The 27,261-nt window shown below is 35.7% G+C and overlaps 1 protein-coding gene across 1 annotated transcript in view; it reads right to left on the bottom strand.

The window, feature by feature from the left end:
- WDR27 (WD repeat domain 27) overlaps positions 1 to 27,261 on the bottom strand; it is a 95,355-nt gene that overhangs the window by 35,223 nt on the left and 32,871 nt on the right. Inside the window, exons 20-22 of the mRNA XM_032102386.1 lie at positions 26,774 to 26,871; positions 17,474 to 17,576; positions 5,420 to 5,518 (exon numbers count right to left, since the gene is read on the bottom strand). Of these exons, the coding sequence (XP_031958277.1) occupies positions 5,420 to 5,518; positions 17,474 to 17,576; positions 26,774 to 26,871 (300 nt within the window). The remainder of the gene's footprint in view (positions 1 to 5,419; positions 5,519 to 17,473; positions 17,577 to 26,773; positions 26,872 to 27,261) is intronic.

The raw sequence follows: 27,261 nt of genomic DNA, 5'->3' as shown, positions 1-27,261 counted from the left end.
AGTGAGGTTTATCTCATCTGGAAGCTTCCCTTTATGTCCTTTGAAAAGCTTGGGTTTTTCTGAGGCATTGAACACACCAATTTTCAGAACTGTTAAGTAAAGAGCAACCTCTGGTTCTCAGAATCTCTGAAAACCAAATGACAGGCATCTGACTCTTCCTATCTTTTTCAAAAAGAAGGCTTAACTAGAAGTGCAGAAAATATAAATCTTAACCTTGCAGCTATCACCTCTTAGGGCTTTCGTTCCCTCCCTCTAGACACTCTCTTCATCTCTCCAACATCATCACTTCACTCCATATATATGTTCTTTCCCACCAGTTTTTAGTCTCCACCATTCTCTCTTCACTGTCTATCTGACAGTTTCCAAGAAGCTGTCTGTTCTCCACATTATCTCTATGGCTACACTTAGTGCCTTTCCTTCCCACTCCCAGCCAATTCTCTCTCTTTCCAGTCCACAGGGAGCCCTGTCTAGATACTTGGTAAACAAAATTCACATTGAACAGCTGCGTAACCACTTGTTTCATACCAGCCCTTTCAACTTCACAGTGCCATTCAATAAAGTATCTACCCTTGTAAGAAGTACCATAAAGATTATATGACAAATGTGCTATGAATTGAGAAGCTTACCTCTGCAAGCATATTTAAAATCATGTGGTGTACAGCTGTTGTTTGCTGGCAACACACTTAAAATGGATGGAGTATTCAATGATTAAACTGAATTATATTGTTCTTTCTAGCTTATAGAAGGATCTTTCTTTCTCTTTTAAAATCTGCCATCTTTCTTCATATGTTTTCAAATGTACTCGCAAGAATTTTTTGGTACAAACGATTTTTTGCACTAAACAACATCAATTCATATTTTGCTATATTCATACACAATATTATTGGAGTTTGTTAGAAACTGGAAAAGAAATTATCTTTCTGCTATAAACAGAGACACATATGTTCAGTGATGAACTCTTAATTCTGAATTCTCAGGGATTGGAATAAACTCAGTAGGACTATCTGCTGTGTCACTCTAGTAGGTTCTCCACAGGTTCAACTACCCTTGTAGCAGGAGTGTGGGACAGCCCAAAGCTCTACATTCTTTTCTGTCAAGGCAGTTTTTAAGGCAGCAAGGGCCAAGATCTGCAAACATAACCAGTGGCTTAAAGACAGCAGCCAAACAAGGCACTGTAGGAAGCCAAGACCACTTTGAGGATTTCCAGAGGTGGGTAGACTTGAAGATCCTCTTTTCCCCTGAGTTACTTTGACTAGCACTTCCCTGCTTCAGCTCAATTTCTAAATCCATTTAACTGTTGGAAGTTTGAAAGCTGAACAGTTATGCAGTTCTCCAAACCTGAAGACTATCAAGACTTTTAACATGTTGCAGGCTTGCATGCTACACAGTTGTATCAGTCAATGACTGCTAACGACTTTTTTTAAAAGCACCATCTTGCATAAAAAAACCCCAAAGTTTAATTCGTGTCACAGTGATTTGTTTGCTCAACAGTACTCCAGGTGCTGTTACCTTTTGAAGAGATCTTTTTACCCCAATTTCTCCCCCTCATATGTCTTAGAGTCTCGCAGAATAAGAAAGGGCAGATGCAGCTGCCTTGGACTGCTTTGCATGAATGTTTTGGTAACATTTACAAGTTGATCTGGAACAACCCATGAAAGATTAGGACAAATTGCATTAACTGCCATCCCTTCTTTTTTTTATTAATACCATCATAATAAATCTGTACATTTGAGGATGAAAAAGAGAAGGATATTGAACATGATGGTAAATAAAAATAAAATATTAATAAAATTTAATCAGACTGATATTTCAGTAATTTGGATAGAAAAATTAAACTGGTATGTTCATTAAATTTAGGAAATTTCCACTCTATATTCTCATTCACCTCACTGAGATTAACCAAATGTGAGTACACAGATTTAGCTAAAAGTTCAAGAAGACAAAGACAGAAATACATTCAACCTCAGAAATCTTGTAGATGAGGTCAGCAGGAGGCTTTTTTTTTTTTTTTTTTTTTTTTAAAGCAACTGCCTCTTTTGGCTGGATGTTGGTAAAGGAAATATCTTCTTACCAGACATAAACTGCAGTACAATCTTTGCCAAAGACAATCTTCATACAAAGACTGCATTGCTCTTAAACTGTACAAGGAATATTTAAGGAAAGAGAACAGGCTTGTGAATTGATCAAAGAGTTTAAGAACTGATATCAAGACACATGAGAACATGCTGGCTTCGCATTAAATAGGAAAAAAATTAAATAGTCTCTCTTGTTCTTGATCACCTCTGATTTGTCACTCAATTTTAATCATAGTCTGCATCAGAAGGTTCTCAGCCAGGCCAGCTGACCAACTGCAAGTGCAGCCTGAGCTCACCAAAAGCATGAAACTACCTCTCAGTGTATCAATAGGGTGGTAGCAATGCACACCGATTTCAAAGTCATGATTCTGCCAGGAAAAAATAACTTCCATCACAGCATATACCAATACTCAACTTCACAAAAAACAGAAGATGACAATAGTGTCTCCATTTGCTTTTATCCTGCTTCAAAAACATTTCAGAAATTATCTATTGTTCCCATATTTGGAAGACTCTCACCTTTTTTAACTTAGACTGACTCAAATGTGTTATAGTTAGTAACTGCAGTTATAGTTAAACAGTATAATAACCCTTAATGTATATTCCCTAAAATAGATTGAAATGTTATTAATGATTTTGGTAAGATAAATATTTATCCCTATATAAGTTTTGAACAATGAGTGAAAACCAGGAAGTGACAATAAGGAGCTAAAACTGAGAAATCATCTTGAAAATTAAGATAACTGCAAAGGCTCTAACTTATTCTCCTTCTCCAGCCTTCATATCAATCATTTTATAAATCATTGCAGATTACCATATGATAAAAGCAACAATGCCCCCTATAATAATATTATATCCACACAGGGTTTTCCCCTCTTTTCTGGAAGAACACTTATGCAAGGGAGAGTTATAAGAATGGTTGGAATAAGCTACCTCATGGACAGGTGCTGGGCAAGCAACAACTGAACTGGAGCACTGACAGAACACCTCACTTTTGGCTGGATGTTTCCACAGCAGAAAGCTTAGCTATAATGTCTGAATTTCACTCATCAGCCACTTTCTTTTTTCACCCATTTCTCTTTCCCCTGCCAGTGTTTTCCATTGAATGCAATGGGGCTTTATGCTGTTCAGTGGCTGTTCAGAACCCAAAATAAATCTCAATTATATTCATTCAAACATTGGATGAAACAAGAATAGAGCCAATTTTAAACCCCTAACCAGTGGTAACAATCGGTACAAAAATCTTCCAGTACTAGAAACTCTGACTGCCTAATACAAAGTCTTTCTTTCAAGGTATGAGATTATTCTTTTTCTGATTAATTTGTGGTTTTCTTCTTTTCTACTCTACAAGCTTATCATTGCATTGCTTAGCAGCTTCTCCTAGTGCCTTGGAATGTAACATCTTGCTAAACTCTGTGTTGGAAAGCCCAGGTAGGTTTTTTTGGTTTGATTTAGTTTTTGTGTTTCTCTAACTCCCCCAAAAATACTTACTTAGAAAGCATTTTGAAGTGCTTATTATGCAGAATTACTTGGTTAATTAAATTTACATTTCATTTGTAATCCTTCAAAGCAGCAGTTTTACACGTTCCTTGCTTCTTAATGTGTTCCTGATAACATCAAAATCTTTCCCCAGAACCGTATCTGTGGGGAGATTCATCAGCTGGTTCAAGTCCACAGGCTTTGCTTCTCAGGAAAGAGCTCTTCAAGAAAAGGGTTTCTGGCTCTTGAGCTTCAGATTAGGCTCTCAACCATAATACTTAATTGACTGTGTGATGTTTCATAAAATTCACTATTGAAGGGTTTGTCCCCCAAGGCACAGTCTCATACCTGTCTGGCTCGGAGCCGCAGCCAAAATTTATTTTACACCATTTATAGATTCTGCCCCCTTGATCAATAACTGATTTTCCTGAACTTGGTTATTTCCAAGTCTTGATTCATAGTATTACTACAATTGAACTTCTAGACTTTTAACAGTTAAACTCCTAATCAGACATTTTCCACCAAAATGCATTCCAACAGCTGGACCATAGATCAGGATGCTGCAAGATTATAGTCAGCTCCATTCCTATGGTATATAATATCTTTTTTGCAGAAGTGTGTTCAGTGCTAAACCTTGCATTGCTCTTAATTTGGCTGCAACATTTAAGAAACCATACCATTTGGTTGAATATAACATTGCTGAATCCAAAGACCAGAAACACATAATATTCACCATAAGACAGCAATCAACTATTTCTCAGTTCAAGAAATATATACATAAGGAATAAAACTTCCAGAAATTCTAAAATCACAGAAGTGCTAGCATCTTTATTTACAAATGGAAGGAGATATGTAAATGCTCCAATACTCCTACAAGTAAAAGAATTCTATTTACTCCATAAATATTAATAGTAACAAGTATAGCCAGTGGTGAGGAGGTAGTGAAGTGAACAGAAGCTACTGTGCACTCTTACTTAAATATATATAGTGACCATTGTTGTGTCTTTAGAGTAAGGAAAAAAGTGGAAAGTATAAGGCTTCAATGCAAATTCAACATGAAAACAAAGAAAGTACATCTTTAGGATTAAAACCAGTATACAAAGAACTCACGTGATAAAATAGCTGCAGGGAAGCTTGGGTGTCAAAATAAAACTTAGAAAACAAACTTCTTCGTATATATTGCTGCACTATAATTAAACCATTACATTGAAATAGAATGCTGTTAGCATAGTATAATGTTCACTAAAATAATCGAAACTGTAACTGCATAATGCCTAACTTCTTTGGAGTACTTTTTACCTATAGATATCAAAAACACTCAAAGCACAACAGTAACAGTTTTTCAAAATATTGTGATAAAGATATTTCAATATTTATTCTGAGACAGCAAACTTAAAATAATGTCGCTTTTTAAATCTTTCAGGCCTTTGAATAATGACAGCAAGCCTGAGGCCCTTGTCATTTCCCTGCCCCTACTTATTTCTCCCTTACATACCCTGAATTAACAGTCTATTCTGGTAATTCGACATGTATGTTCCTTTTCCCAACATTCAACATGTACAGGTTCATAAGAGTTCCCAGGCCAGAATTCTTCTTTCCAGGCCCTTAATCAGGGCATTTGTCGCTGTAGCATGTGGAATTTTGCATGAGTTTGTAATTGGCACAATTCCTCACTACAGTGGGAAGTAGATGAATAGCCCTACAGATGCACAGCACATTGGCACGTGTAAATAAAAGAGCAGACTACAGAATAAAGAGCAAGACCACAGAGAGGGTGCTTTTTTGTAATTTTGTAGCTTTAAAATGATAAAATTATAGTTGTTTTACATGTTTTAATTATAAAGAGGAAAAAAGCAATGGCTTACCTGTGGAGATGAAGGACTAAAACTGACATTGATGACAGATTCTGTGTGTCTCCCCAGTTTATGTAAAAAAGTGCTTGAACGCATTTCATATATGTAAGCCTAAAAAACAGTGAGTTGATATTTTCACTATAAGAAAAATAATCACATTCTAGAAGCATTAAGATATAGTATAGAACATTAAATATTCAGCCTACAGAGAAGTTAGAAAATTTTAATCATAGCTAAACAAATATAAAAGTCATCAATGTCTTAGAATTGATTTTTATCATTTGGGATAATTTAGCAAATGCTTAAATTAACTCAATTTTTTTTTTAAGTATTTAGAAAGAGTAATGCACTCTTTTCCCCATAAATAACTAAACATTAGGTGTACTTCAAGAAGCAGGTAAAAAAATTACCCTTCTAAAATATATTTTAAATTGTTTTCTTTGGAATTTAAATCCTTTCTTTTAAGTGGAATCTAATACCTTTCTAAATTTGATCACTCCAATGTTAAGGTAAATTTTTTCAGTTTCTACACAGTTCTTTGCAATTTTTAATTGAACAGTATAGAATTCAACAACAATTCAATAATACAAGTGCTGAAGGTATCATCAATGAGAAAAAGTATATTGCCTGACTTTTTTTCTCAAAAGAAAAAGGGAAAAGTGTCCTCCTAGGAGAAAATTAAAATTTTACTGGTACAGCCTCAAATAACAAAAAAACTGCATCAGGAAACCATCCCAAAATTCAGTGAAAGTCATAGGCATACTGATACTATGAAAATGGAATTACTGTGATATTAAATCAGCATTATTTTACATTAAAAAAAAAATGTTTTGAAATAAATCCTGTATTATAGATTTTCCACACAATAAACACTTGTGAGAGTCACGTGCAGACACACGGGATTGTTCTAGACTATTCCTTATATAGTAAAATCATAACTATTTGTAGGATAGACTATGCATATGCAAGGCATATTAAAACAGACACATAGTATGTAGTCTTATTTGGTATATTATAAATAAAATTTGTATCTCAAAAGATAGAACAGATTGTAAAGCATGCAAAAAATAGTCAAAGATGATAATCCAAACTCTAAAGTTTCAATTAAAAAAATTAAAGTTCCACCATCTTTACTAAATCTCTGACATTAATGAACATGGAATTTAGAACAAAATCTGACATAAACTGAACCAAATTAAACTGTGTAGAGACTCTATTACAGAAGCGTATTACACCGTGACTTAAGATTTTTGCTGATAGTGCTCTAAAATAAGTTTAGTCATTCAGACTCAAGACAGCTGAACTTCCCCTATCAGACAGCAAATAGCAACAAGATATGTGTCCCAAAAATGTGTGGACTCAACTGACAGTCTTCCCAATTTATGAAAATATTCATGGACCAATTCCAGTCCTGAAAAAAGTTTAATGCTCCACTCAGAAAACAAATCTTAGCATGCAACACCAAAGATTGTCTAGTCCTTACCAGCACTGAAAAATCATTGGATTATTCTCAGCGTCAAATATTCCATTCATGTCCATATCCACTGGGAGTCAAAAAAAGAAGCTAAATGTAAATCTACTTAATTGGAGCAAGTTTATAAACCTCTCATAACCCAGACGCAGTCCTAGATATGGAATTGAAACCATCTACTGGCATAAATGGAGTACCTGAAAACAGACAGAAATGTAGGTATCCATTTTTAAACTCTGGATTTTTGTAGCATTACACACAGATACTGGCATACTGAGAAAGTAGCAGAGTCTTTGGCAATGTGCTAAAATCCTTGTCTCCTTCCTAAAAGCAAATGCTTGTTAATTAAAAATCCTTCTTTAAAAAGTAAGACCTTTCTGCCTATTCTAAAATATCTCAGGAAACCTTATTCTAAAATAATTTAGGAAACCTGTAATAATAATGAGTAGTCATTGCTAGTGCTTTAAAAGCAGCAATTTTCATTTGCTTGTTTTAAAATATATGGCCATAACATCGCTACTGTGACTTTCACCACTTGGGACACGATCATCTCACAACAGAAAAGAACAGTAAGTGGAGCCCAAACAAGATAAAAGTGATATGACGCAAAGGAAAGCATTCTGATGCATCTGTAGACATGAAATTATTTCCTCTAAAGAAAAATACAAGACCATGTATTAGTAAAATCAGTCTATACACAGGACAGCTCAAGTTTTTTGCTGTTACCATACAGAAAAGGGAAAAAAGCTCCTTGTAAATACCTCTAGTTGTTTTATCGACATAAAAGAATTAAGAGGCACTATTGGTTATTTACTTCACATCCTAAACAGATTACAATATTGCCAAGCTATTAGGCTTAAACAGAGAAGGTTTCAGAGTTCTAACACAATAGTATTCTTCCCTTATTTTACAGGGTGTAACCACATCCACATTCATCCATTCTCCTCCCTCTGCAGTGGCTTTCCATTTTTAATTCTGATGCTATCATACCCCAACCCAACTAGTACCAAAATTATCAGATGCTCACATTTATGTGATATCTCAGTACCTGTAATATCGTGCTCTCTCCTTCATACCAAGCTTTGTCACACTCTATATTGCACAATCCTATTGTCCAGACTTTCAACAGGTCTTCCTTCAATGAACAGAGTGGTGGAAATTACCTTTGTACTTCAGCAAGGATCAGGTGTAGAGACTGCAGTCAGGTTGTACTTCAGCACCACAACCACAGTTCCAGAACAAACTACAGCGGTCGTGCTCACACAATTAATTGGAACATGCAAGTCTCAAGAAAATTAGAGATAAAATGATGTAGAAGTCCATATTCCAGGGAAACTCCAGAAAGGAAAGGAGTACACTGAGTGAGAGGTGAGCACAAAGCATTACAAGCTGCACTGCACTTTCCAGAACAGGATGCTCCTACACATCTAACTAAAGAAAGAGTATAAGTGAAAACAGGGAGAAGTCATTCTTACCAAAGGGCCCTCTTAAATCCCAAGGACATCTTGTCAAAATGGTTCAACAGTATCAAAATATTCAGTAATGTCATGACAGTTTAAAGTATTTGCATCATAAAATCAAATCCTATTACTCATAGCTGTTGAAAAATATCTATCCCCTTTGGAACTGTGGGAATGACCAAAACAGGACAAATATGTTGTGGTTTTTAATATACTACAGAACTTTGTTAGAAATAAGAACTTAAACAGAATAGAACTCTACTGTAGATAATGAAATCAAAATGCATGTGTTTGATACACACAATAAGTCATCTGGACTCTGCTTAACTGACACATGAGGACCTAATAAAACAGGTTGCTTTCCTCTCATTTCTCCAAGCCTACTCTCCTTCCCTTTAATGGAAGGAGGAACAAAGAAGAGGCAAAGTCAATGACAGCAAGAATCAAAAGCACAAAATGTTCTGATTCACAAAGAAACATGCTCCATTTTTTAACCAAGAGAATATATCACAGAGAGACATGGTTAGTGAAGCTGAAATTTTTCCATCAGAATCTATGGCTTATAGCACTTTGCCAAAATTATCCAATAAAAATTAACTTTCCATTCCAGGTTCTCAGTTTAATTTGGGAAGGACTATGTTCATTTTTGGCTTAATCTTTATGTCCCCGTTCCACTCTGTAAAATAGATGTGATAATAGTTCATTTTTTTTTTTTTTTAACAAGAATCCAAGGTTTGTTAAACCTAGGTATTTTAGTAATTTATGCTCTTCACACAGTTTCTAAATCGACCATTTATCTCATACCTTTCTTTCAAAAAAATGCTGTGAAGCAGTCATGCAGCTTCATTATAATGTAGCAGGTGTGTATTTGGTGCTGTAGTCACACTTCTCAGCCTAAAAAGTATTCAAACCCTTACCTCCCACCTTTCAAGAAATGATTCTTAGACCTGAGCTAGAGATTGGGCTGGGATGCAGCACTTTACCAAATTGTCACACTATATAACAAGATTCAGTGGATCAGAGGAAGTAATGACAAGCAGCTACTGGTAGAAGCCCACCTGTAGCTAACCACTGAAGCACTGGAAGACATGGGAAAGACCAGACATGGGAAAGCCCTTTCCTCTGACCTTTACTACAAAGAGTATGCTCATATTGAACAGCTGCTAGACAAAACACACAGAACGTTGCTGGGAACACAACCTGCCCATTGCACTCCACTCTAAAAAATCTATCCTAGTGGAACCACTGCTAAACATCTTTCTGAATCTGTATTTCTAGTCCCATAAATCTTAAATATTTAGGTGTTATGGTTCAACTTCAACAGAAAAATGGGCAGAGACTCCAGCTACATAGTTTATTACATTGTGGCAGCTTCACTTCCAATAACTGATTTAAGGAAAACTAATAGTAATTTTTTGAGTAATTTTGACATTTAACACAATAAAATCTGATTAAAAGAAAAACATCATCATATAAAAGTGTATAAAACCAGCTTCTGTTTCAGTAGCTCTAGTCACAGATATATAAACTAGCCAGTGAAAGTCTAAATTCTGAGAATAAAAGTTAAATATTGAAAGTACATTTATTTTTAACTTCAAAAGTTTCAAAACAAAACATAAACCCCAAAGAGAATTGTATTTTAACAGAACTAACACTCATAAGAAGAGGAATAACTCCAGTATAAACATTCTTCCACTATAGTCAGCCATCATTTTAGTTTTGCTGTATTTTCTGATGTCATCCAAATGGTTTTTCTATTCTATACTTACTAGATCATTTTAGAAAAAAAATAAAAGAACAGTAACTGAATTGTAAATTATACCATAACACTAGCCACAGAAGAATTAAAAAAAAGCTTGAAACTTTGAAATCAATGACAGAGGAAGAACAGATTTTCAGCAAAACAAATGTAATGAAAAAGAAAACAAAACAGTCTAGGAAGCACTCAGCAATGCCCAAAATGCATATGTGCATATAATGTCTTAGACTTTAGCCAAAGTCAATCCCCTTTTTTTATATTAAGACTAATTTTGTCTAATAAAAATACTGATCCAGTAGATATTGGTATTTCCTTTCCATTTCTTGCTGAGGGTCAGCCAAAAGTAAAAATAATTTACCTGTACCAATAGCTTCCAAAGAAGTTTCCTGGACCCATAACCACATACTTACTAGTATTTCCTTTCACTTGATATTTGAAGAAAATTTGGAGGAGTCAGGTTTCAGTAAACCAGAGTGTGACAGTGTAGCACCTTACAAGTATACATAAGCATCTGCTTTCTTCTCTAGATTTGTACCAAGAGACAGGGAATAAGGGTGAAGGCCCTTCCTGAGTGGAGGAATTTGTATCCAAATGGAAAATTATTTAATTCAATTGGTAGACAGAGTGTGCTAGATAAATTGACACTTTTATCTGCAGAGTTTCACTGTAAATTCTTTCCTCTGTTTTCTCACACTCTAACTTCAAAGGAAACTTGTTCTCATCTGTTCCCATTGCCCCCTAGTCTAACCCATGGCCATATAGATTTGTGTCAAACTCCTTACACTCCTCTTGGGATAGGAAAGAGGGGGAAGCAGATCATAAACACTTGAAGAGTAGCAGACGGATTCTCCTTGTTATCAGCTTTTGCACAGAGATCAGAAAAGCAACACCAGTTTCAAGGAAACTGATTTTGTTGCTGCTGTGGCTTTAAGCTGAAGTGTGCATTTTACAAACAGATCACAGGAAAAGAGCACAACTAACAAACAAACAAAAAGACATTGATATCTAAGATACCTAATTTGGTCTTACACAAATAGAGATGTTTTCTTCACATGTTTTGCATGAATTAGCCAATGTCATCACTTTTCTGTGACTATTTTTCCTAATAAGTCAAATGAGCTAAAGAAGATAGAAATGTTAAAGCCCCCGGTAGAAAAATAAATAAAAAATCTAACATGTTTTTATAAACGATATCTCCAGTTATTAATAACGCATCAGTGCCATCAAACTTGATGCATAATCCCGCAGTACATGATATAAGTGTTTGACCTGCACTCCATCACTCCCTATTTATACTGGGACACGTATCCCATAGAACCATGTATTCTTTCCTCAATCTCAAGCTGAAAAATCTCCTGAACTACATATGCTAAAGAAAAATAACAATTAACCTGAAGCAGACACTGAGCATGGAAAGTTCCAGCCCAAAATGTTCTCACTTACAAGCAACTGAAAACAGAATTATAGTGGAAAGTGTTAGACTACCTTAACTATAGGTATCAGTGCCAAATCCACACATAATAAAACAGATTTCACAAGTATCCTAAGCACTGATTAATGCTCTTCAGTCCCAAGATATCTTATACACTTACCACATGGTAGCATGGAAAGTCTAATCAAGCCTGGCACCAAAATGTTGAGTACAGTACACCCGCTGAGAGTCCCTTTCCCTTTTAATGACACTTATAGAGGCTGTCTTTCTGGTAGTCACGGGAAACTTCCCACTACTCTAAGATCCCAGTCTCCATATGATTTCCTTTGACATAAATAAAAAATGAGTGACAGTGAATGTTTATAATGTTATTATTAAAATATTTTATTATTAAATTAGTTATTAAATTAGTTATTATTAAACTAGTTATTATTATTAAAATAGTTAATATTATACAAATCAGCATTCTTTCAAGATGCAGGGGGTATTTTTCAAATGTATCAGTCTTCTGGCAGTTACAGCTAACACATTTGAATTTTCCTCACTAAAAAAGATTACATAAACCATATCTCAGATTTCCCTCTCTAAACCACGTTTCTATGAAGCTTCCAAATTGTAGTTTTTGTCAATTCACTTTCTATTTCATTACCTAATTTCAAGGCCTCATGTATGTGATTGTTTTCAGTTGTCTTCATATGAAATTTATGTAGCAGCACACACGACTGAATTTAGGTTGCCTTTATAACACATGTAGTGTTGTCAGAGTACAGAATTATTAGTTGAAGATTTTATTCTAAGAAAACTTTCCTCATCTCTCACTATGAAGCAGCATGGTTGTATCACACCCACTTTGGCTCTTTGCTGACTGCTGCTAAGATTCTCCTCTGTATCAACTATACCAATAATTACATTTCCTTTTTGTGTGGTGGTGTTGACTGTTTGACTGAAGTACTGAAAGATGCAGATGCTGCAAAGGACCTTCAATCAGATTTTTGTACCAGATGTACCAATGATACCTAAAATTCAGCTACTGTCAATAATTGAAACAAAGAGGTACACATATAGAAAACACAAGCCCTGTGGATATAAAACTATATATATCCACTTTTATCAGCTCACTGCTAAAAGTATGATTCCACTGTATGCATTCCAAAATGAACATTGGGTATTCATATCTACTTCGACTTCCTTTTTTGCCTACAGTTGAACACAGGGTATTTTTTATAAGATTAGCTTTCTTTAGCAAAAAGGCTAATTTCTCACGCTTCCACCCATCTCTCAAAAACATTACCAAAATTCAGTGTTAACACAGTAACAAATTACATACTCATAAAATTCAGTTTGATTTTAAAAAATGTGTTCTGTAGTAATTAAATAACAATACATCTATACCCAGCAGAAAATCCTCCACCTCTCTCACCTGCCAATCTGGTTTTGTGGTGGTCAGATCTGAAGTGTAGTGGCCTAGATAAGCAATAGCCTGAACTGACCAAAAAGCACACGAGAACAATTAATGTGCTCATACTCCTATAGCTCCATGGTTCATAAAATAATCTACCAAGGCCAAGATTTTCAGTCATCTTCAAAGATATACCCAAAGAGACAGTGAAGCAACAGCATACTCAAAGTCATGACTGTATGATTAAGAAGGCAACATTTATCTGTTCACTCCTAGGATAAGCGGCCTAACAGCCAACCACGCTACCAAGGAATCCAAGAAACTCAGGTTCAAGAGTAAAACCAAACTGTGTTTTTCTTTGGAAAGGGATACATTTTCTCCATCAATAGCTGGCAGAGAGGCTGTCAGAGTCTGTCATTCATTCTCTGCTATGGATTTTGTTCTGCCAAGCAATGTCAGTTCTGCCTTTTCCACAGTAAACATTACTAAAGCTGTTTTCTCCAGATGTGTCCTGTTAAAGTCTATCTTAGTTAAACAGTATGGACACATAAGATAAAACCTGAACAATATATAATTGGAATACCAATCACACTGAAAACTAAAATACTTCAGATAGTTGCTACCACTACTTCATATAATACATTCTGTTCTGCAAGCCCTCTGGAATGAAGTGTAGACCAAGACAACAAACATTATACAACAGCATATATATATATCATACATTTCTAAAAGTAATTTTCCAGTAAAGAAAATAGCCTTCTATTTTCTCCAAATAAAGTATTAAAGCATACTTTATCATATATCAAAGATACCTAATTTAAACCTCAGTGATGCCTCCAAGACACACTCCCAAGAGATATGAAACAAAGCATTCTAAACTATTAACTAGTCCTATCTCTTCCCTTTACACACACCTATATCTTAATATCTTCGCTAACTCCCTCATTTGTAGTCTTTTACCTACCGTTATTAGTACCAAAAAAGTTCTAGTGAACTGGGGTCTAAAAGGGAGAACAATCTACCACATATCTATCATTCGCATTTGGGGTTTCCTGGGGTGTTTCTTCTTTGATCTCTAGATCATTTTATGCAAGTTTTAAACCTAATCAGATGCAATTTTAAAGTTTATCACACCACAGACACACGAGGATGGAAGTATTTCATATAAATAAGATCGGAGCATCTGAGCACAACAATAACAAACTGAGATAGGCCTCATCTAAACTCTTCTTTTAAAGACAAGAGGAGAGAAGAAAGATACCATTGCTGATCGCCACTTTATAAATCAGAACTGAGCCATAGCAAGACTAATGTGACTAATAATATATTTATGGGGGTCGAGAAATATATCATAATCTTCTATGGCGATGATTACATTAGGAAGCAGTGCAGTGCAAGAGGAGCAGATGTACAGAACAAAAGAGTGCTGGCAGACCAACCTCGAAATGTACTTTTCTGGTAGTAAAACATCAGAGTATATTGCTCAGCAGCACTGATATTTATTTGGAATATCAATCTCTTTATCTACTTAAAATTAAGGTGTCAACTATAAACAAATTCTACAGTTTGTATTATGCCTGATGCAGAATCTTGCATTTGAAAGTAACTGAGTATGCAAACAATATCAGGTCTGGGTTTGCATCCAGCCACCCCTCACAGATTCGCAGAACTCTTTGGACATGTCCCCTGACCAGCATCACTTTCCAGCATCACTTGCAAAATGAGAATTTACTCTGAAACCAATTTTGCATGAAGGTTAATATTCAGGGATTCACAACTGGTTATTAGACTGATGTTACCTATAAGCATCAAATTGCTTTATCTTGTCTCCTTCTACTCCTTTCGATGATGCTGCCCTCTGGACTACTCTCTCAAGATTTGGTGCCTTCACAGTTGGAAGGCATAAATTTAATCTTGGATTTAGAATGTGTTTCAAAGTCACTGTTGTGAGCAAAATCCTAGATTTCATTGAAAAGTGTAAATAAAAGGGAAGAGAACGTCATACACTACCCATGTATTTTTGTTATTCATGTAGCAACCTGCTATGCTGAAAAACTTCTGGGTTTGTGACATGGGTCAATCCATGTGAACTACGAACACAGGCTTTGAGATTTCGCATGGACAGAGAGTTTTATGTTAGAAAATCCAATTTCAGCACTAGGGTCAAAATGTGCCTCTTAGAGTCTACAGTTCAAAGAGAGCCAGAAAGAATGAATCTGAAAACAATTACAGAGACAATTATTTATTTCTGCATTCCCTACTTCATTTCTGGAAACTTGGAATTTATTGAGAGAGCCCTGAGGTCTCCAAAGACAAAAGTTAAGTGCCTAATTAGACATAAATTAAAACAGCTAAATAGAACTACATGTCACAGAAAGAAAATTAGCTCTTTTTTTTATAAAAACAGGTTTATACAAAACAGGTCATATACCCTCCAAGTAGAGAAAAAAGCAGACAGAATTTTCATCTCTTTTTTTACAATAACGTATTTTGGTTTGCTGTTTCCATGCCCTGTAGGAATGTGATTTTGCTGCTAATCAATGTAGACAACATATTCCTCTTTGTCAAATACTTCAGATATTGTGAAATACAAAAGGCAGTTTAAGGTCAACACCTCTCAAATATATTCCAATTATGCCTCTTTTGGCTTTAAAATCAATCACATTTGTTAACCACATAGTGCAAGAATTGCACTTGATAAAGTAAACTCCAAGATGACTGAAGATGCAGTTGCTTCTCAGTTGAAAGTTTCATAATTTATTCCCAGAATGCTCTTTTTGAAGATAATGCATTGTATCTACACTACTGATTTTATGCAGCTTATTCCAGTAGACATTCATTCATACAATCTTCAGAAATATGTGACTTCTTGGTACTATTAAAACTGTCCCAGGTGCACATTAAGCCATCTGTCAGGATGTTATTAGTTGAAAAATATGAATGGACTATTCAGTACAACGTTCAATTTTCTGTTTAAAAAGGAAGCACAAAAGTATATCCAGTCTCAACATTTCAAAGGGAAGGTTCCTAAAAAATGCTCCAAAACTGCACTTTGTCCTAACAGTACAGTATAAGCAAGAGTCCAAAATTTGACTCAGTTTTCCTGAGGGGACAAGAAGAACAATGAAAGTTCTCTACAGACATAGGACACAAATTATGCAAAATTCCAACCTAAGAGCCACACTAAAAAGTATTGACTGGCACTGTGCCCACCAGGGACCACAAGCCAACTGGAGCAGGATGCATGCCAGCTATTCAGCTTCCTCTGATGACCCACCATGTGCCAAGAATTTGGAGTAAGGACAAAATCATGCTGTCTTTCTTTTCTTGTATCAGCATTAATTACAAACAAATACTTTAATGCAAAAGAGGAGACAAACGGTCTTGTGATTGCACCTCTTTTTATACAACTCAAGAGCAACTTTAATTAGTAACCTCAAATAAATATATTAGTATATCATATAAATCATGACCTGAGATGAATATTAGATGCATTTTTTCACAGATAAACCAAAAAGCCCTTCTTGTGTATTGCAATCTGCATTTTCAAATGCTATTTACCAGAAACTTGAAAAATATGTTTAACATGAAAATGTCAAGAACACAATACCTATTGCCAAACCTCCAGCAATCTGCCAATAAAATCTCTAACCTTCACATGTTTTGAGCCAGTATTTCAAAACTAGCCACAAGAGTAAATTCCTCTTGTTCTGAATTTGAAGCTGACCAGAAACTCTGTGTCATGTTCTGATGATTAACCTAGAAATACCTAAAATAAATTTAAACAGCTTTCCTTCCCAGCTGTTTTGAAAGGATGTGTTTGCAATAAACCCAAACCCAGTCCAGTTTCAAGTAGTACAAGTCAGCAATCATCCATCTCTTCACAAACAGCAAGAAAAACATCTGCCAACAATGCAGGCATTACTGAATTAAATTTAGGTGGAAACTCAAAAAGGTAGCAATACACCTGTACTCAGGATTAATTTCTAAATAATTTAAATATGGTTGACATTGATACAGAAGAGAACCTGTCTGGGGAGAAAACACACACACAAAGGGTGTGGAAAGTTCTAATTCCAGCTGAACGACTGGAATCATTTTATTCAGCTGATTGGTTGATAAGAGAGCCATAATGAAAGGTTCATCACCCTGTATTTGGGAGCTTAAGTAAATTAATGTGTATTTGCTACAGAGTTCCTCATGGTCAGATATGTACATAACACATAAAGCTGTGCTACAAGGAATACCATTCTCCTCATCTTTGATGGCACATGACAATTCAGAGTCAAATATTATAGAAACCCATAGAAACAAGCTCTTAACAATTACTTTGAGCACTAAAATTTAGCTGTTCTGGGATTTTTCAGACAGAATAATCATGAATCATGTGTAACTGCTACATGTGAATGAACTATATGAAAGTATTATAGACCCAAATAATGCACATTAAGATGAATCCTAGAAACATGCTTGCAAAGACTCTTTTTTGTACAATATGAGTAGTTCCTATAGTTTAGGAAGAAAATAAGCAAAAACATTACTTACATATTTGTCATCTGATCCACTGGCTATGAAGCGTCCACAGGGAGACATTGCAATTCCACATGGATGGCAGCGGCTACTGTGCCCTTCAAAACGACGCTCACACCTACACAGAGGAATTTCAATGCTATTAATACCAACTAAAAACTACCTCTTTTACTGCCATTTTCATGAAATCCTGCTGAAGTCTCATCTGTTTCTCTTAGTCTGCAAATTCACTAAGGCAAATCCACAAATTAAGTTTTAAATATCTCTGCAGTAGGATTTTGTCAAAACTGAAAATTTTGAAAATTAATGACTAAAAATAAAATGAACAGAAAAAACTGCCCCAGGACAGTGACCAAACCCATGTTTTCCCTTGTTTAGTTTACAGGGATAGAAACATCATTAATAATTAGGAATGAGGAGCTGTGATGCCTGGCATCAAAGGGGAAGGTGGTGTGAAAGTCTGCTTCATGAAGATTTATAAATCTTCCTCAAGTTATTTATATCAAATCAAGATGCAGTATGTGGAATCATAACATTAATAATTATTGCTTGCTTTTCTCACACCCAAATCTGAATACTTAAACCCTGTTGCCTATTTACATTTCTACTCCATACACTAATTTATTGTATATGGTAAACCAAGAAAGACAATATCCAAACAACATTCCAAAGTGAGAAATCTCTCTCTCTGTCCTATAACTGTTGATAATTTCTTACCTATCTGTGTTAATACAGTCTAAAGGAAGGAATGGATTTAAAATTAATGCAAGGAATTAATTTCGTACTTTTCATGTTAATATTGCAAGAAGCATTGTAGAGTAAGTTTTAAATAGCTGAGCACACTTGGGCCATTTAAAAATAATAATGTTTTTAATGAGATGGAGATTAATATCCACCTAAAAAGCACCACATGGTTGTAAAGAACCATGATATGTTTGCAGTCACCACAAAACTAATGTTAAAAAAATATAATTTAGAGTTTCCTCAGTATTAAAAGACATTTTAATACAAGTTTCAACACCATTCAGAGCTGTCATTTACATATGTATGCCTCATTTCCAAAGTTTATATTTATAACTTTGAGGTATTATTGTAAAACAGACTTATAATAACCTATATTCTTCTTTTGCCTTTATTATGAATGCTGTCAACCTACCCTTCTTACAAAACAAATTCACATACTTCACCATAACGCAGATGTCATATACTCTTTTTCTTTTTCTCTTTTTTTTTTTTTAATGTACGCTAGGTCCAGGAACAAATTTGAAATAGTAAAATCTCCTGCCAGCTCCTGTGATATACACTTTTTCCTGGCCAGTGAAATCACAGGAGCTATTTAAATGCAATCGACTGAACCCATGTGCAAAAAGCTTTAAATTTTTATACCATGTTGTTCTGTTGCAGATACGCATGTATGTGTATGAATGCACTAAATGCCAAGCTGGTTTCATTCACCCAGGTGAAACAGACATACTTAAACAAAAACATGGCTTCATGACTGATCGAATTGCTATCACTTATTAAAGCATAAAAGAGACACTTTTGAATGCATGAAAATACATCATTTTATAGAGCCTAACTCTGAACTTTACTGTATTCTGTATAACAAAACTACTGATATTAACAGACATTTTGGGGATACAGTAACCAGACACTTCACCTCAGATGAGTTCTATCCTAAAACTGCTAAAATAACCCAATTTAAGAGAACACTACAGCTCAAGAGAAGCAACATATGAAGAGAGCCAATTATTGTGACTAAGATGTAAAAATATTTTTCAACTTCAGTTTTTTTGCATGAATCTTCAGAGACTTTTAGTAACCAATAGCCACATTTGGCCTATTGAATAACCTGCCTCTGTTAGAGATTCCTATTGACAGCAAAGGAGAATACCTCAGTCTCCACAGTATTTTCCTCCTCAGTTAGGCTTCCACCAAACATTACTCAATGTGTAGAGTAAACTTCTCCCACAATTTAGCCTCAAGTCCCAGTTGCACTCTTTGCAAATTTCAGGGAGATTTTTTTCCCTTCTGAGTGCCTTTTGATAGAGAATTTGAGGAAAAAATTTCTTTTTAATCTTATACTTGTAAGATACAACAGCATCACATGAAAGAAATTTCATCATGAGAAAAATAAATAAAATTCATATCCACTGTCCCTCCTGAAGGTATCTTCAGGTTCACCATTCTTCCTTAAGTAGAGCACTGGTCATCAGGACTACTTCTAAGTGTTTAAGATCTCATTGTCAGAGCCTGTAAAACATAATTTCCTCAATGGGGTCTTCTTCACAGATGAGTCTCTTAATAAAATAATGCAAAAACTTCCTTTCCAAAGAATTTGACTCCTCTGTATTTGTGACCAATAACTCGAATACTTCACATATAAATAGATACATAAGAACTAAAAGGGTCCCAAGGCTTCGACTGATCTTTTCTCTGCTACACCACAGCAATATAAAGCAATGTCCCAGTCATAGGACAGTGTCCTTTTCCTTGTGCTAGTACAGCCACAGTAATAACCAGCATCCTGGATACTATTTTCTTAATTGTTTTCTTGTTCAACTTTTCCATTATATCAGGATATATGTTCCATTACAAGTTTAACTACTTCCCCAACCCCTCAAAATCCTGCTCGAAAAACACGTTTTAAAAAAACCAAACTGATTCCAATTAAACTTTCCACAGAATTAAGTAGAAATTTTGTTATGCAGTCTATTAACTCCAGACACCCACAGGTATCACAGCAATGGAAAAAAAAGTGGGCAAAAAATCCAATAATTAATAGTACATACTATGTGTATGATTTTAGCTTATTTTAGGGATTGTCTTCTTTCAGGCTTTGGTTTTTTTTATTCTATTTTTTTTAAGTAGCAACAGGTGGTGATCCAAATTATTTTGGATATTGCAGGCTTTACGTGGCCAGCTGGCATGCTCTCCAGCCTCCTAAGAATGCTTTTCTGGTCAGAGCTTTTCGGGGGTTACCATGACAAACATCTGGTAATTGCATGGGACAGAAAACAGCTTATGTTCTCTATTGTACATCTTTTAGTCTACATTCCAAAATATGTATCTTTTTATGTTGGAAAAAAACTTGAAGAATATTAGAAAAAAGTGTACCATGTTTTCTGTCTTTGGAAGAGAAAGATACTGGAATGTGTGTCTTTATAAATAAGACAATATTCTCACGAAGGAGTCTATTTCATTATACTTGATGCATTAAAAAAAATTAACTGCAAACAAAAATTTTCTTTTCTTTTTTTTTTTAAACCACTTTCATTTGTATTGTTTTACTTTGTGCCAGTGCTCTGATATTTGTTCAGAGACTCTTCAGTACCAGCAGATCTATTGAGGCTCTGCAAAATGCAAGTATAACTTGACAGTAGTAGTAGCTACCTTAGATGTACTGTACACATGGGTCTCATTTCATTGAAACACCAAACCCTTCACACAGGAGCTCAGCATGTTTTCACCACAGCATTCAGCAGGGACCACATCCCTGTGTTCCTCATCCTCTATACTTTCATGCATCTCCAGTCCCAAACTTGGAGGCACTCCAGCCAGTCTTTGATCTCTCAGAATCTGAATAACTAGACTCAAAAGCTCCAAGGAGGAAAAAAAAAAAAAAGACAAATCATGGGATCCTCATGTTCTGAAGAAACCAAGAAGCAATCAAATTCTGAGTATGTGTATATTTGTATCTTGCTTAGGATGATGTCAAGCAGCTAGCTCACAGTGGAGATGCAAACTGAAAAGCATCTCAAAATTCAAACTGCATGTCTGACCCTAAGGTCTCAAAGTGCAATTGTCAGAAAATGAATGAGATGAGTTCCCTGTGGCTGCCGGAATTCTGCTAAAATATGTTGCCAGAGGAGTTTATGATCTAGCTGCACAGCATCATAGCACTAGTTGGAGACTTTGCCTTAATGTCTAATACTATCTTCATATAATTGAAAAATTCTTTCAGAGACTGAAAGAAGGTGAAACTGATTTTCTCTGGGATCATACATCAAAGCATTATCATGCAGCTGAGTATTTTGCTGAAGCAATTCATTATGTGCAAGTAGCTCAGTATTCCTCAAGTCTTCACTGGGGTCTGATAAGCGCCCAGCGCATTTTTTGTTTTTTCAGAAGGAGATGAAAAATGGCTATTTCAGCAGCAAACAGCATAGTTCAACAGCTGAACTTCCATTTCTCAACTGATCAGAGTGTGAGTCAGAGGCAGGCAGCTCCTGCCACCATAGGTGTTAGTGTGTTTGGTGTTGGGAGGTCTTCCTAACACCTTGTCCCTGCTATTCTTATTACCTGCAACAGTAATCTAGCACCTACCACGTCTACCTCTTCACACTACCACAGTAGCATCCCTGACTTCCAAATTGGGCTGTACTAACTCTTCCCCACTCTCCTCATCTCTGGGTAGATAATAAGCACAGCACGTCTGACAGCATAGCACAACTCTCCCTCTCCTGCCTTCTAAATTAATTTTCAATTTCAGCTGTTACTGTACATCTTGCTCTCTTAGTCAATATTACATCAGCTCCCCCAGCTTCCCATACCCTTCCCATTTCTGTGGCAAGTTAAGAACAAATGCTATTTTCATAGAATCACAAAGTGACATGGTAGTTGAGATTGTTAGGCAGCTCTGGAGGCCATCTTATCCAAACTCACTGCTTACATAGAGCCAGTGTGGCTTCACCAATGCTAAACAGAGGGGAGGTATCACCTCCCACAACCTGCTGGCAACTCTCTTCCTGATACAGCCCAGGACATCATAAGCCTTCTTTGCCTCAAGGGCACATATCTGGCTCATGTTCTTCTTGGTGTCCTTTTCTGCAAAGATATTTTCCATCTAGTTGCCCCCCTCAGCATATATCGGTGCCTGGGGGTTGCATTTGGTGCATTTGGTGCCAGCACTCCCCCTTGCTGAAGGCTTCTGTTGGTTCATTTCTACAGACTTCTACAGCCTGGAGCAAGGAGCAGAGCAGGGTCAGGGCAATTAAGGCCCAGTGGCACAGAGAGCATCCTCACAGCACAGCTCGTAAATTGAGTAAAGGTACACCTGAAAATCTGAGGTCAAGCCAGGCCACAATTACTGACACAAAGAAGAATGAAACTTTATTGTATTATGGGTTTAGCCATAATTTACTGATGAGAAAGGAAGGTCCACCTCAGTGCCTAAAAGCGATACAAGAGGTCTGAAATCTGCCTTGGAGAAGAAAAGTTACACTACTTCACATTCTAAAACCTCTCTTTAGGAAACGGACTCCCTGGAACTAACCATCCTAGGGAAGCTGCAGAAAACAGGACACACAATATTTCTCATTATCGGCCAGTCATGAAGATATCTGTATTCATGAAACTTTGCTAGTGAATGTGAGCTGGTGCTACTAAGTGTTTATTCAATATTCTAAATGCATTAAACAAAGTGAAGAGGGCAACACTATGAATTCATAGTGTTCCTCCTAACAGAATGAATGAAAAGAAATCTTTCCTCTGGACATTTAAAGCACAGAATTATCTAATCTACAAGTGGGAGGAAGTGAGAAATTGAAAGGATCTAGACTGGTAAAGCAGAATTTAAAACTGTCATATGAAGTTTAAGTGATAAATGAACGTATTAAAGCAGCTGGTATTTAGTCTAGTCTGATACTTTGTATTGTTATGTGTTTACTGTGTAAGGGAATGGAATGTCCATTAATTCCTAAATTTCTACATTCTTTCTATGCATTGGTTTTACAGCACTGGGATGCCAAAGTACATCTCACTGCTCATGAGCATAGCCACTAAACACAGGCAGGACTGGCAGACAAGGAGGCTTAGTGTACTGGAATTTTCTGATATATCTGGCCTTTGTAATCTAAAGCAACTTGTGGTACTCCAATTCAGACTTTTCTGAGATATTAAATTTAAATGGTGGAGAGAACAGGTACAGGTGAGTATGAATAAATGCTAGATTCCTGACTTCAGAAAGAGTAGCAATGTCTCCAAAATGCATTCAATACACACAGCAGTATGAGAAAGAATGGTAAAGTTTCTTATGTCTTACAGACAAATGAGAGTCTACAAGGTTTCATCACAAAGAACATTTAAACTCCTTCAAAAATGTAAGAATGCATTAACTTTTTCTACCTCCTGATCATTAAATGTTTTTCTGAGTCTTTTTTGGGTATCCTGAAGCTGGTGACAATAATGTTCTTCTCATTCAGATTTCCACAGCCTAACCCCTGTGTTCACTGCTTTCACCTTGGACACAAGAGAAAGCAATTTTACTTGTTCTCCAAGCAGTCATTCTTTTAGACAATGTAGACTTAAATTGTTCTTCAAAATGTCTTGGAAGCTGGTCAAAAGTCATTATCTTACTCTAAAGCATGTATTCATAAGGTCTCATAGTTCGTTATCCTAATCTGGAAGAAGAGTAAGCATAGTTTTCTTCTTCCAAGAAAAACTATTTTCCTTGCTTCTTTATTCTTAAGTCTGTTTTGTAGATAGTCTAGAGCTTTTCTTAGCTTTAGTTATAAATGAAGAGAATGCAGGAGAAGTATAAAAATATTCAAAATCTTCAGATGAAACTTTACAAATCCATGCATTTCAAAGCAAATGAAGCAGGAGTCTGAGTAAATCCAAAAACCACTAGCAGTGTCCAAGATTCCCTCATTTATTGGCAAGATGACCTGGCTGTGTGAGGTTGGCTGACAACATCAGAAAGTTAAAGTGTCTTTTCTTGTACCACCTTCAGAGGAACCCATGAGACTTTCTGGCACTCTCTGAAGAAATCCTGGAATGCCTCCCGATCATCAATAGTCAAAGAGACAGACAAACTCACAGCTTTATCCAGAAAAGATGATGAAAATTGAAGTTGCAAAATACTTTCACTGAATTCAAGAACATAAGAAAAGTTAAATGAATTTTCACTGGGGAAAAAAAATGTAGTTTGATAACACATGTTGGATAGCAAAATTCTTATAGAACTCAGAGCAAAAATATCAATATATTCAAAACTTATAAAGCTGTAGGCCAGGTTAACCTGTTTGAAGATTTAATCTAAGCAGATCAAAAAAGAACCTGAGAAAAGAATCCTGCTATGATTCCTCAGTCAACTGTGGGAGAAGAAATGCATGTCATAAGAAAAGGAACCATCATCAAAGAAACTGAATAAAAAAACCCGTAAGAGTCCTAAGGAAATTGTGCAGAGTTATTCTGTAAATTATTTCCCATGCTTTCAACAGCAGCTTTGAAGAGCACTGTGCTGGAGGGATTTTTTTCCCCTTATTTAATCAAAATCTTGTACTTTAAGTATTTTTAAATAAAGTAACAATGGATAGATTCTCAAGGGCAACAACTAGATTAAAGAAAAGCAAAACAATTTTCGCTGTGGATGTCTAGGGAATATACTTAGAACAAAATCAACAAACAGTAAAGTGGAGATCTTGCAGTTAGTGTTACTATCCACAACACTGCAAAGAGTATAAATGAGAAGGCAGACTTACCTTTGCTATATTTCAAGAACACTGGACAAAGATTTCACTAAACAAACCCTATTCTGGCAAACCCAAAGCAGAAACAAAGAGAGATCAGTCCAGAGGGATTGGAAACAGTTGCTCATGCACCAACTTTGCAAATTAACAGCTTTAAGGGATTAAAAGTACTGGCCCACCATAATATTGTTTAGGAACTAATCTCTCCTGTAAGTACTCAACAGTGCAAGGAATGGACTGGATTTGATTGGACAAGACCTACGAACAAAAAAAATAAGCAAAAGTGTGCAGTCTGTGTAACTATAGTAGACCTAACACTTCAGCAGAGACTTGTTCCAAGTTCAAGCAGAGCTTTCCAAACCTAGACATTTTAAATTTATTTATGTGAAAAACACCTGGTGAACACATAGGAAAAATTGAACAGTTTTACTCCTTTTGAGAACTCAAGAACAAATTTTAAAATATAGAAGACTTGGTCTCTGGACTGAGCAATGGCAGAAAATTTCATTTTAAAAAATTTGGTTTGTTTTTCTTTTTTCCTTGAAAATTGCTAGCAAGTGAACAACAATGATTTATTTTTTTCTATTTCTTCTCCACAAGAGTTAATACCATTGATCACTGTGTAATGTGTAACAAACACACACATATGCATAGTACCTCACAAGTGCCCTTAAAATATCTGTCATTAAGGACCTGAATTACTTTTTTGAAGCTTGGCTAATAGAACTCAGTGGACACTAGAATACACTGACCTAGCCAAATTAAATATACAGCAAGAACATACATAAATTAGTCCCTTCTTCTGAAGACATATTTATTTAATTGATTGCCCAGATTTTACTCTTTAACTATTTTACCATTCATCGACTTTACCTATGTTAGTATTTAGAAACAAAGAGACAGATAAGTGATCTATGAAAAGCTTTCTACTTTTTCATTACTCTTCAGCAACACAGTTTGAGCAGCTTATTAGAAAAACATAAGAAGGTAACATATTCCAACCCCAGCAGGCTCCAGTTTCATTACTTTCTGGCATTGAGTGAAGGTTATACAGCAATGATTTTGGGAAGAACATACATGCCCCCTATAGATTTAATGTATTCTTACCACAGAAAGATGGAAATAAATGAAAGGCTCATTAAGCACTGCCCAAACAGAAAATTCAGTACTAGAAAAATTATATTACATCTTTCCATAGATATGTTTACATACACAGAAAGCAAGTAGGAAATTATTCTTGAAAGCTTAAACATCCTCCTGCCCAAACCGCTTTTATTTCAAACATAATTCTTTTGGCCTGCACAACAGAGCTTGCCCCAGGTATTAATTCTCCTGATCAACGTTCCCTCCTTGATATGCTATTCCTTTGCCCTGAGGTTTTCCCAAGTATAACACTGAAAGGTGTTTAGAAACAGTGTAGCATTTAATTCTGAGTTTATGGTAATGTATTATGCAAAGTTATAGCACTACATACATGGTTTATAAAAATGTTGTTGCAATTGGCTTATATTTTAAAAGATAGATCATAGATTTTACTTATTTTAGCAGTAATGGCATGCTGTTTAAGAAATACCATTAGCATTCTGTTCAGTACACTATTATATATGTACAATTAGATCTACAAAGGTGGGTGAACATGGGTGATAAATCTTAAATATTTAATGGCTTCCACATAACTAACTATAATTGAGGAATGAGCATTTTTTGGTCTATAAAACTAGTAAACTTCAATTAGCCTGTAGTTCAGATTCCACATCTAAATTTCTACCGATATATGAGAGCAAGCATGACAATTCTGAATAAAGCATGTCTTTTTATTCCAAGGTACCTAATTCATTCATACCTCAGTGTTCTTAAATCCCACAGTTTGATGCCATCACCTGCAGCTGTGGTCATGAAAAGGTTGTAAGCTTCAGGTTGCTGAGTGCTGAAGGACGATCCCTGTAGAACAGTAAATCAGTTTCAAGTAACAATTCTCATGGCATTAATTATTTATAGAATCATAGAATATCTTGAGATGTAACATATCCATAGGGATCATTGAGTCCAACTCCCTGCTCCTTGCAGAATTATGCCATATGATTAAGAGCATCATTCAGACACTCCTTGAGCTCTGACAAGCTTGGTGCTGGGACCACTTCCCTGGGGAATCTGGTCCAGTGACCAAACACCTTCTCAGGGGAGACTTTAGTCCATCTAAGAAATAAACAGTAAATATTTGCTAGGTTATGTGAAAAAAAGCTTGTCTGCCACACACAAAGGAGTGAAGAGGAAAGCTGGCATGCAGAAGAAGTCCCATAACCCATTCAGAGAAACTGAGCATGGCCTCGA

This window comes from Corvus moneduloides, chromosome 3 (assembly GCF_009650955.1).
Source record: "Corvus moneduloides isolate bCorMon1 chromosome 3, bCorMon1.pri, whole genome shotgun sequence".
NCBI lineage: Eukaryota > Metazoa > Chordata > Aves > Passeriformes > Corvidae > Corvus > Corvus moneduloides.
This window is presented reverse-complemented; position numbering and strand designations above follow the sequence as displayed.